General features: G+C 44.7%; 2 protein-coding genes across 18 annotated transcripts in view; both read right to left on the bottom strand.

Moving 5' to 3' along the window:
• The window catches only part of gab1 (GRB2-associated binding protein 1), a 165,140-nt gene that overhangs the window by 54,209 nt on the left and 98,669 nt on the right, over positions 1 to 12,262 (bottom strand). For all 17 annotated transcript variants that reach the window (XR_010546774.1, XM_065295743.2, XM_065295742.1 and 14 more), the window contains one exon: positions 1,002 to 1,299. Coding sequence is in view for 16 of the 17 variants with exons in the window: in XM_065295743.2 (XP_065151815.1) it covers positions 1,002 to 1,299 (298 nt within the window). In the remaining variant the exon portion in view is untranslated. The remainder of the gene's footprint in view (positions 1 to 1,001; positions 1,300 to 12,262) is intronic.
• Positions 4,734 to 11,815, bottom strand: LOC141282013 (uncharacterized). The gene is made up of 4 exons (XM_073814248.1): positions 5,829 to 11,815; positions 5,638 to 5,731; positions 5,427 to 5,545; positions 4,734 to 5,343 (listed from the first exon to the last, which is right to left on the bottom strand). Exon 1 carries the CDS (start codon positions 11,551 to 11,553, stop codon positions 10,045 to 10,047), a length of 1,509 nt encoding a protein of 502 aa, XP_073670349.1. The 5' UTR covers positions 11,554 to 11,815; the 3' UTR covers positions 4,734 to 5,343; positions 5,427 to 5,545; positions 5,638 to 5,731; positions 5,829 to 10,044.

The raw sequence follows: 12,262 nt of genomic DNA, 5'->3' as shown, positions 1-12,262 counted from the left end.
AACGCACAGTTCTATGCTGATGAATGATCTCAGCTTCAGAGTGGATATTTGACAAGCTCCCTGATTTCTGCTTTGATACAGTTTTCAGACAAAACTCATCGTGATTGTTTATATGCATTTAAAACCCGCATTTTGAGGAGCTACGATATATCTTGTTGGGATGACATGCGGGTATTTTCGTTTATTATAGCTCAAATGAGCACGTGACGCGATATTCTTTTATGCTGCTGAATGATCTCCGTTTCAATGCAGTAAGTAACGAGCTAACTTACCTGATATCTGCTTCAGTCCAGTTTGCTGACATTTCTCGTAGTAAATATTGTAAATCCCTCATTTTAAAGAGTTGAACCAACTTCATGTTGCCATGACACGCACGTCCTCACTACGGCACGTGCGTCATTGTTTATGCGTCTCATATATCATTTCCTGATAACTGCTTCAATCTAGTTTGCACCATTTCTCGTGGTGAATGTTTATATGTATGTTATCTCGTTGTAAGGAGCTGAACTATAACTTGTGTTGTGATGATGACGCGCGCGTCCTCACTTCGACACGCCCTTTAGGGCATTCTTGCGGCTTCTTGTTCACACAGAGGGTTACCCGCGTATCTTACTAGGTCCTCTTTCGGCAACGATCCCAGAAGATTAATGGAATGAGTTTTTGTTCACACAGACGCTTGTCTGGCAATTTTACGGGTATTTTCTGGGACCAGAGGTCTGTGTGAAGACGCAGTAGCGCATCTCTCTCTAAAGTTTACAAAGTTCTGATCTTTGAAGGACATAGAGATGATCAAGTCTGATTGGAGTTGGACTGGACACATTCAACCACATGCACACCTGTGCGTACGGGAACCTGCTCACTTTAGCACCTTTTTGCGGTTAATTGGAGGTTCACTTGAATTTTAAGTACAAGCTTAGAAGTTGGTAGGTATGTGATGCTGTTTAGTATTCAAGGTATGCTCTTTCTCTTAGGTGTATGTATATATTTGTGCTGTGATTTACCTTCTGAATCAGTAGGGTTAAAGCCACATATGTCACAGATGCAGCGCACCCACTTGTTCATCTCCTCTTCAGTGTCAGCCACCAGGTAGAAGGTCCGGTCGATGGTCTTGATGTCAAAGATGAAGCTGTGCTCCAGGTCCTTCTTGTTGAAGGTGAGACCAGCATCCACCTGCTCGCACAGGTTTAGATCAATCACGCGGATGGGCTTTTTAGCATGGTCATTCTTGTAATACTCCAGCACGTCTGGGTCTCCTGTAAGCCTCCCACTGCGCAAAACAAACCATCTCTTCTTCCATGCCTGAAACAAGAGAGAGGAACCATGATTCATGTCACATGTACTGTCACACAGAACAGAACAGAACACCACATGACTGAATTGGTCAGGACAGGAGAACTGCTCAATTGCTCTTGACATCTCATCTCACAAATATGTACCACAATCCCTTTTTATATATATATATATATATATATATATATATATATATATATATATATATATATATATATATATATATATATATATATATATATATATATATATATGTTTATTAGGGATATAACGGTATTATACATTCCGTGGTATTTCAGTATCAAATTTTCCCGTTACCACCGTGGTCACGTGATTCGATATAACGTTAGGTCTTCCGGGCAACACGTGTTGTTTTTTTCAAGTGGAGCGAGCAGAGGGACACAGGAACTACAATTCCCATAATCCCATGCGTTAGTGAATTTTCAATCTGATGTGTGGAAAAATTTCACGTTCGCTGTGAGAAGAAACGAGAAAGGACAAAATGTGATGGACATACAAAAAAACGAGTGTGAGTAAATCGTGAATGAGGAGTGTGTATGCCGTTTCTCAATTGGAAGGCTGCAGCCTCCTTAGGTCGCATATGCAGGCTGCATCCGTCATTACACGCCAGGTGTATTTAAGTTAACTGAGTATTACATTCGCAAGTCATACGAATGATACAACAATAAACGATTAAATAAAAATAATAGTCAACTTGAAAAAAAATTATATTCTGAAATAAGACAAATGCGACCAATGGAGGCTGCACACTTCCAATTGAGAAACGTCCTGGAGTGCGTTTCCCAAAAGCATCGTTTCTAACCTGTTAGCAAATTAGTTGGTTGGCATTGGGAAATTGCATTGCAACCAACAAAGTTGCTAATTTAGTTAGAAACTATGGTTTTGGGAAATGCACCCCTATATTAAAGGGGCGGTTAATTTGTCGATTTTATTGTTTTATACTGTTGTCTGAGGTCTACTTATGATGTTCGTGTGGTTTTTACATTCAAAAACATCAAAAACTATAAGTAATAGGCTATTTTGTAACATGGATTAGTGGCTCTCTGGAGAAAAGCTTCGTTTGAAGGGGCGGGCCGCATTGAAGACCTGGACATAAACACCCACTGCTATGATTGGACGGCTTCATTCCCCGTCATTACATGTGGGGAAATGTTATAAAAACATTAATGTGTGAAAATAGCAGCCGAACACATAAGTTTGAGCCACAAAAGATTCTGGGTGCTAAAGATGATACACATAAATGACAATACGTATAGTAAAGTAGAAACGTCTCGGTTACGACGAATTGGGAATCCCTACCAAAACGCCACTAGGGGCTGACCTCTTCCAGTGTCTGCAGAAAACCCTCCAAATCCCCTTAAGGAATGGAGAAATAGGATAAGGCAGAAAGGCCAGGCACTAGATGTTCCTTTAACCCCACAGAAGTGCCAGCGACTGGGAAGCGCCCTACCTGAGCGGGATAGGAACGCTGCGGAAGCCACCGCCCCTCTTAAGGGCTAATGGTGGACAAAGAATAAAGCCGTGGCTGTGTAAGCAAAGCAGTGCTCTGCTAAGGGAAACGTGGGCTGGTAAGATTAACCCCACGGAATAATACTCACAAAGGAACCCGGTGGGACACAATGTGGAACCCGAGCCAGACACGTAGGTTCGCATGGATATAGCTAGTGAAAGGCTGACAGCCAATGCTCTGCAACAAAGGCTGCCAAGGCAGCAGAGGAAGAACAATTCAAACCATTACGCATTTTTGTTCTGAAGGCCTTCCATACTGACAGAGCTATAGAGCATCAGTTGGAGGCTGCAAGCCGACCTGCGAGACTGCTCTCCGTGCTACCTCTGATGAGGAAAGAACATGAGAGGATACAGGCTCGATACGAACACTGTAGAATCTAATGAACGTATTAGGTGTTGCCCAACCAGCAGCTCTGCAGATGTCTGTTGGCGAGGAACCACGAGCGAGAGCCCAAGATGAGGCAACACTCCGTGTGGAGTGCGCTCTCAAATTAAAGGGGCAAGGAATACCCTGAAGATTATAAGCCAGGGCGATAGTATCAACTATCCAATGAGACATCCTCTGCTTAGTGACAGCTTTCCCTTTTTGCTGGCCACCATAACAGACAAAGAGCTGGTCTGAGGTCCTGAGGCTTTGCGTGCGATCCACGTAGAGTCGCAGTGCGCGTACTGGGCACAACAAAGCCATGGTTGGGTCTGCCTCCTCCGGGGGCAGTGCTTGCAAGCTCACCACCTGATCTCTGAAAGGAGTGGTGGGAACTTTGGGCACTTAGCCTGGTCTGGGTCTCAAACTGAAGGCATGAATCGTCAACAGAGAATGCTTGTAAATCCCCTACTCTCTTCACGGAGGCCAATGCTAGCAGGGTCAGAGCTTTCATTGACAAAAACTTCAGACTCGCAGACTGCAAAGGCACAGGTCCCAGGGAGGAGTAGAAGGAGGCGCGAGGGGTTTAGCCTACGAGTGCCTCTTAGAAATCTAATAACCAAATCATGCTGGCCAACTGATCTGCCATTGATAAGTGAGTGATGAGCAGAAATAGCGGCGATATCAACTTTAATGGTGGAGGGTGACAGCCTACCATCTAACCTATGTTGAAGATATAAAAGCACAATGTTAATAGGGCATTCTCTGGGGTCCTCGCGTTGCGAAGAGCACCAGGTGACGAAAAGGTTCCATTTAAACGCGTAAGCCCGTCTTGTAGACAGAGCTCGTGCCGTATCAATTTTGTTAGATACCGCCTGCGGTAAATCACCTAAACCTTGCGCGCGCTCAACGACCATACATGGAGATCCCACAGGTCGGGGTGCGGGTGCCATAATGTGCCCCCTCCTTGAGAAAGAAGGTCCTTCCTCAGGGGAATCCGCCAGGGAGGGGCTGTCGCGAGGAGCATTAGTTCTGGAAACCAATTCCTGGTCGTCCAGTAAGGGGCGATCAGTAAAAGGCTCTCCTCGTCCTGCCTGACTTTCCACAGCGTCTGTGCGATTAACACTGCATGAAAAGTGGGATTTTCGTCCCCGTAAGCGCCTGTAGGCTCCCGAAAATCTCCCTAATTTTCGGCAGCTTTCCTCATTTACCAGCAGCGAGCGTCGCGTTTGTCTGTGTCAAAAAATTGTCATAAACGAACCATGACGTAGGTGGAGAGCCCCGCGCGGGTGCAATGCCTCTAATTAGCATATGAATAGCAGCGAAACCTCTGCCGGCCAGTTAGAGCGTCTCTGGCCTAATTAGCATGTGAATAGCAGCAAAACTAGAGTAATGGCCCACTTGAATGTAATCACTCAGTATTGGCTGAAGCCACAACTTTTAAACAAGTAAAATCCCCCGTGAATGGTTGGCAGATCACTTCAAGCCAATCACAAGGGATTTTTCTTGTTTAAAAGTAGTGGCTTCAGCCAATACCGAGTGAGTAAATTCAAGTCGGGCCGTTACTCTAAAGAGGGGGGTTATTGGGCACCCTGGCTCATTATAAATGTAAACCCCAATAATAATAATAATAATAAATAATTTATGTTATCATTTTTTATATAATAATGTCATTGTGCTATGTACTACATTATTCACAACATCAAAGAATATAAGAGAAAACAAAGAGGTTTATTTATAAACACACAGCTGTTTATTCAAAGAAAGAGCTTTATTTATAAACACACAACTATGTACAAAGCATCATAATGTCTCTTATATTGTACTCCAAACACGTCAAAAAGTGCCTAAGATGTTCGGGAAAGATCCCTAAAAATCTTTTTCAAAGTGTTGAAAAAAAACTAAAAAACGTTGTAAAAAAGTCACTTTTTCAGGCGTATATGGTGAGTTGCCCGGTACTTTGGTATCGCCTCTAATCTGGATTGCAGCGTGGCACAGAGCTCGGAGAGTTCCAGGCTGCGAGAGGGCGGTGGCCGCACAATCCATCCAGACGCCCCACCAACAATGCCGTATTCCTCATCAGATATGAGATCTATGGTGGCGCACTTCCAAATGTCCATCTCATCCTCAGCCAACACACTTCGTCTCGCTCCAAGCAACTGTAATACAATCAATAAGGACAATAAGTGACCTGAAAAATACTCACATTGACAAAAAACTGATCTAATATAATAAATCTTACCATTTTTCTTCTGGATCGACTCCGAGCTAAACTTTTCGCATTTTCCACCTGCGATGCGAGTTCAGGTTGTTTGTATCTGAAACTCCGGCGTACCGACTCATAATACGTCTTACGGGCAGCTGGAAAACAATTAAATGAGACTGGTATTAATAAAAAGAGTCACGGTACAATTAAACAAGAAATGAGGAAAAACATTAGAAGTTATACTTACAAACAATGTCGTCATTCTCAGCAGTAAATCTGGACTTGCTGAAATAGCCCCAAGCAAATCGGAGGTCACGGCTTTGTTATGAGGCGATGTTAGTCTGTGAAAACAAAATGTGTGGGTTTAAGCTCGGATCTATTAACGTATCTATTTCCTTATACAAGAATAAAAACATATTCTTTAAATCGTAACGTTACCTTTCCTCTGGTTCATAGCGCCTGCAGTGTGCCTCAGAGACGCCGTACAGCCTCCTGTAAATTACAAGACAAAAAACACCTCTTAGTTATAAAACACACAGCTTGGGCTACTTCAAAAAATATGCTTATACATAAAATTATTCTTACCGCAATCTTGGGATTGTGCACCCGTCTTCTCTTCTTGGAGAGTTACAAACACCAAACCAAACGTCTGTTACGCTTGTCGACACTGCTGTGTGAGCCGTGACCATGACCTCGCACATGATTGGACGAAGGCGAGAAGCCTGTCGGGCTCCTCCAATCACATGCGAGGTTATTGATATAAGGAAAATCTTGTGAGACGTGCGCGCATGCGTATGATATAAACAACAAACGCGATGTGCCGGAAGCTCTGTGTGAAATCAACACAGTGTGCTGTCAGTTGAAAGATGTAAGTCCCAAGACTGAAGAAACGACCTCGGCGCTTCTGTAAACATTGCAACACTGAAGTGTGTCATACACAGTATTTTGACCACAGAAAGCGCTATTTAAAAAATGGAGTTTGGGAGAAAAAATCCAAAAGGGCTACGTCAGATAACGTACAGAGCCTGCTGCTACCCAGTCATGAATCCGCTGTGAGTGATGTCCCGTCATGTGTAAAGACCCGGAGGATAACTTTACTGGAGTTAGAGAGATTGGTGAAAGTGAAATGCACTCCAAGGACCCAGAAAAAAAAGTGATTGAAGAATTTGAAGAAACGCACCCAGCGAATTGTAGTTCAGACAACGGTAAGCATAATTATATATTGTTTATATAAGCTTGGCTTGCTTTACGTATGTTATCATTTTAAACAATACTAAAACATATCAACAAGTAAAGTAAAATAAAATCAACAAGTTAAACAAAAACGTTGGAGTTAAACGTGGTTGATTATCACTGTTGTTGTTATTTTAATAGTAAATTATAATTGAATAGGAATATCGCGTTATAATGCATAACGTTATCTTCTGTTTGTTGTTTTTCAGACGAAACAGCAGATGACCAAAGCATTCATCTTTTCCTGGACATCTCCTGTTGTGTGGTAAGCATGAAATTACATTTGGATATACTAGTATAAAGTTCAATACATGCTAATCCAGAGCTGAAATGGGAAAACCTAACAATTTTCACCCACATGATTGTTTTCCACTCTTAAATTTCTGTTAGTTAACTAATGAAAGCAACTAAAGTATAAACACACTTTATAAAGTATTAAAAAATCCTAAAATGAAGTTGAAGTGGATGAAGTTCCCACAAAGTACTTAACTGGTTCATTGCACTAAAGCTAGCTGTTTGAGATGCACATGATCTTTTTCAACTACAGTTTTCAAATCTTTTCATACTCAAATGGCCCTATTGATGAGAAATGAACATATTAATTATGTTCTTTTTAAATCTCAAATGACCATATTAACGATGGGCTTTTCAATCTCAAATGGCCACATTTATGATGGACTTTTCAATCTCAAATGGCCACATTCATGATGGACTTTTCAATCTCAAATGGCCATATTAACGATGGGCTTTTCAATCTCTAATGGTCTAATGGTGGTGCTGAGTATGTGCATTGCATGTGTTTTAAATATGTCCTTTAAATTTCCATAGGATGACTATGCGGATGAACAGGGGGAAATCCTTGCTGAGGAGCAGAGTGAAGCCTATCCTCACATACAAGATGGGGAGGAGCATGGAAGTGATCAGGCCAGAAGTGAAAAACCAGAACACTTGTTAATAAAACTTTTGGGCATGATGAAATTGACTGGTATACTCCGTGACGACTTCTTACAGTATGTGGGTTGTCCAAAATGTATGACAGTGTACATGCTTACTGAAACCTATGAGCTCAGACGGGATGGTACAAAGGTTTGCAGGACTTGTGGTCACATCCCATTCTACAATCACCCACAGCAGAGGTCTGCATTAAGGAAGAAATGTGGCTCTGCCTTGCTAAGCAAGACTACATATTTGAGCAGTGAAGAGTATGTCCATCCAATACGTTCTTACTGATACAAGAGTGTTGTGCAGTCTCTGGGAGGACTTGTTAAAAGACTTGGATTTGAAGAGAAATTAGATGAAAGGCGAAAGCGGGAAATGCCAAAGGGTGTGTTAGGAGATGTATATGATGGACAAGTATGGCAGGATTACCAGTATGTGAATTCAACAACTGTAGTCATGCCACTATGCACAGTATTTGAGCTGTGATGTAATTGCACAAGTTTCCTTGCTTCATTCCCTTCCAGACAGACATTTTGTTGTTTGACATGTTGTTTGATGTTGTTTGCATAGAATGCACAAATTGAGCCTGATTAAAACTCTGTTAAAACAATTAAAATTGTTGAAATAAATTGTTTTGTGTATCTTTTTTTTTACCTAACATTGGTTATTGCTAATGACATACAGAGATATTCATATATACTGTTAGCCTGGACAAACTGAATCTACTTAAAGGGATAGTTAAAAAAAATTAGGGAAAAATATTTTGAAAGTATTGTGATAAATGATGAAGAAAATATTTTGATAAATGATTGTCATTAAACTTAAAGATGATTTTGAATTACTCTGTCCAACATCTCCGCTTAGTTAACTGAGTTGAAAGATTTTCTATTTTTAATTCATTTATAATTATAATTCTCTTAGTGTTATAAATGGTATTATAACACAAAACTCATGACTAAGTCAGTCATTGAATAAACTTGATACTCCACTGAAACACACAAAACTGCGAAAAATACAATACAATGTGCTGTTTATGTCAATAAACACTGATCACCTGAACGGTGACTTTCATTAACAAAAATGGTAATTTATCATTTAAAACTAAACAACATGAATAATATTAGAGCATAAACCTCCATGACATTTTAACAAATATTTAAGTAGTTAAAGTTCTTATTAGTTCTTAATTCTGTAAAAAAGCTTAAATAATCATAATATTCAGGGACAAAGGATTATGGGTATAATATATTTTTAAGTATATGTCCAAAACTCAAAATATTAAGTAATGTTTACATCATTAAGACAATATCTGGGTTAACAGTGTAGCATACTTTGAAAATAATCAATTCAAGCTACAATTTAAGAGTTTGTAATTTGGCTATACTGATACCAGAGATTTTATTAAAATCAAAGTTTAAAACCTCTCAGAATGTCACCTGAGTAAAACTCCCCCAGCTGCTACCCTGATTTGCATTTGTATAGCTCACACCATGTTCATTTACATGTTAAAGCCTCCCCTAGAATTAGGGGAAGGGGGACAACTTCAGAGCAAGACCCACGTCAACTTCTGACAACTTACGGCAGTTTTCGGTGTTGGCTGCAAATTGTCATGCGCAGTCGTATACTTGGAGTTTCACAACAATCTACAGTGCCACATTCTGACGAAAATTCCACTTTTCATGCAGTGTAAGCTCACTGGGGGGAATGCGTATTTGCGCATCTCCCGAGGCCAGCTGTGTGCCAACGCATCCACGCCGAGGCTGCCCTTTGTTAGTGAATAAAATAGGGGACAGTGGGTATCGTCCGGCGACGCAAACAGGTCTATCTGCGCACGACCAAACTTCTTCCAAATTAGCTGGACCGTCTGGGGATGGAGTCACCATTCGCCGGGGCGCGCAGCTCGGGAAAGCACGTCTGCCCGGGATGTAAATGGCACAAGGGGACCTCAGATGCTTCTGACTCCAAGGGAGGAGATGAAGAGCGAGATGCGACAGGTGACGGGAGTGCAAACCGCCTTGACGGTTGATATACGCAACAGTCGTAGTTTTGTCGGAGCGTACTAGTACATCCTTCCCTTGTAGCTCCGTAGCGAAGCGTACAAGTCCCAGATATACAGCCCACAACTCGCGGCAATTGATATGCCAATGCAACTGGGGTGCTGTCCACACCCCTGAAGCTGTAAACTCGTCGTACGTGGCTCCCCAGCCCGTGTCGGACGCATCTGTGTGGACAACAGCATGCCGAGAGACCTGTCTCATGGACACACCGGCCCTAAGGAAACCCGGGGTCTGACCATGGGGGGAATGTTAGGCGACACGCAGGTGTAATGGTTAAACGATGGATGCCGGCGCGCCACGCTCTCCTCGGGACTCGATCCCGAAGCCAACGCTGAAGCGGTCTCATATGGAGCAGCCCGAGCAGTGTCACAGCCGCTGCTGCTGCCATATGCCCCAGGAGCTTCTGAAATGGTTTCATCGGGACCTCATTCTTCCCTTGAAATGAACCGAGGCAAGTCAGAATTGACTGGACGCGCTCTTCTGTCAAACGCGCCGATAAATCGATCGAGTCCAGTTCCATACCGAGGAAAGAGATCCTCTGCGTTGGGCAGAGTTTGCTCTTTTCCCAGTTGACCCGAAGACCCAAACGGGCGAGATGCCGAAGCGTTAAATCTCTGTGCTCGCAAAGCGTCTGCCGAGAATGCGCTATTATAAGCCAATCTTCGAGGTAAGCCAATATGCGAACACCGCTCTCTCTGAGGGGCTTTAACGCTGCCTCCACTACTTTCCTGAACACACGGGGAGGGAGAGACAGCCCGAACGGTAAAACTTTGTACTGGTATGCCCGACCCTCGAATGCAAACCGAAGAAACGGTCTGTGACGAGGGAGAATGGACACATGAAATTACGCGTATTTCAGGTCTATTGCCGCAAACCAATCTTGGGGGCGAATTGAATTGAATATTTGCTTTGGTGTTATCATTCTGAAAGACCTCTTCTGAAGAGATTTTTTCAAAACGCGCAAATCCAAGATCGGTCGTAACCCACCGCCTTTCTTTGGTACTATGAAATACGGGCTGTAGAAACCCGACCTCATCTTGGTTGGAGGGACCGGCTCGATCGCGTCCTTCGCCAGCAGGACTTCGACCTCTGCACATAATACATGTGCATCGGACGCTTTCACGGTGGTGAAAAGACGGGGCAGCCGGTGCAGCTGGCGCTGGAGGGCGAGATGCAGGTCGCTTGCGCCGGGGCATGATCTGAGCGATTTGGGCGGTGGAGAACTGCTGGGCGAAAGACTCCACCGACTCACCTAATAGACCAGTCTGGGAAACTGGAGCGTCTAAGAACTTGTTCTTCTCCGCGTCCGACATGTCCGCTAGACATAGCCATAAATGGCTTTCCTGGACCACCATCGTGGACATGGCACGACCAATCGCCTGCGCTGTCACCTTCGTAGCGCGGAGAGCCAGACCAGTGGCAGCCCGGAGCTCCGATAGGATAGGCGAGTCGTGTCCTCCCTCGTGCAGATCCCTCAAGGCCTTCGCTTGGTGAACCTGCAGCAACGCCATTGCGTGCAGGGCTGAAGCCGCCTCTCCACAGGCCTGGTGGGCAGCGCCCATTAAACCGGACGACTGTCTGCAAGCACGGGAGGGGAGGGTTGGGCGGTCCTTCCAGGAGGGAGCGGTGGCCGGACACAGCTGCATCGTGACCGCACGCTCCACGGGAGGGATCCCCGTATAACCCTTAGCGGCTCCGCTGGTGAGGGAGGTGAGGGGGGAGGGCTGAAACGGCCGTAATCGGGTTGAAACCGGCGACTTCCAGGTTCTAGTCAGCTCTTCGTGCACCTCGGGGAAGAATGGCACTGGCGGAGAGGGTTGTGAAACCCGGGAAGCTCCAAAGAACCAATCATCCAGGCGGGACGGTTCGGGCTGAGGGGGGTTAACCCAGTCTAACCCTACGGTCTCCGCCGCTTGAGCGAGCACGGCCACCATCTCTGGATCGAACCCCGGCGTCCCAACCCGACCGGAGGGAGGAAGGGCGTAGGGGTCCACTTCAGGGGGGGCCCACCCTCGGATGCTGCAGTTTCCGTGGATCCTGAGGGAGGCACAACAGATTCTACAGACATCGTAGAACACGACGCTGAAGTCTCCATCGGCACATCTACCGGCTGTGGATGAGGAGGCTGAGAGCTGGAGGACGAATTCCCCGACCGGTTCAGCACAGTGATGCAGAGGTCGTCTTTTGAGAGCTTTACAGCTGCACCGTGGCGGCGCTCAGCACTCGCAGGACGTGGGTTGCGTTTTTCCCGGAGGAAAGACAACCGTCTCCGCAAATCCACAAGGGACATATTCTCGCAGTGAGAACACTTACCCCCAGCAAACGCTGCCTCCGCGTGCTCGATGCCCAAGCACGAGAGACAACGCTCGTGACCGTCCTTCGGACCCATATATTTGCCGCACCCAAGATCGCACGGACGAAAAGCCATCCTGAAAAGGACGCTGATCTCCGGATATACGAGAGAGTGGCTGCCTTTAACAAGGCACAAAGCTCTCCGTATCACTCTTTTAGGGAAATTCACTCAGATGCTCAGTTGATGATGCGCACAGGGAACGGCAACGCACACACTAAACCCAAAACAAACAGATGTAGAGTCGTGGAATACTGCGAAGCGTCCACTGTGGTACTGCCAGTCCAACCAAC

The sequence above is a fragment of the Paramisgurnus dabryanus genome, chromosome 4, assembly GCF_030506205.2.
Source record: "Paramisgurnus dabryanus chromosome 4, PD_genome_1.1, whole genome shotgun sequence".
NCBI classification, from domain to species: domain Eukaryota; kingdom Metazoa; phylum Chordata; class Actinopteri; order Cypriniformes; family Cobitidae; genus Paramisgurnus; species Paramisgurnus dabryanus.
The sequence above is the reverse complement of the archived record's forward strand: the minus strand, read 5'-3'. Positions and strand labels throughout refer to the sequence as shown.

Excerpts from the sequence above, each read along its gene's own strand:
- LOC141282013 (XM_073814248.1), bottom strand. The coding sequence starts at position 11,553 with ATGGTGGCCGTGCTCGCTCAAGCGGCGGAGACCGTAGGGTTAGACTGG.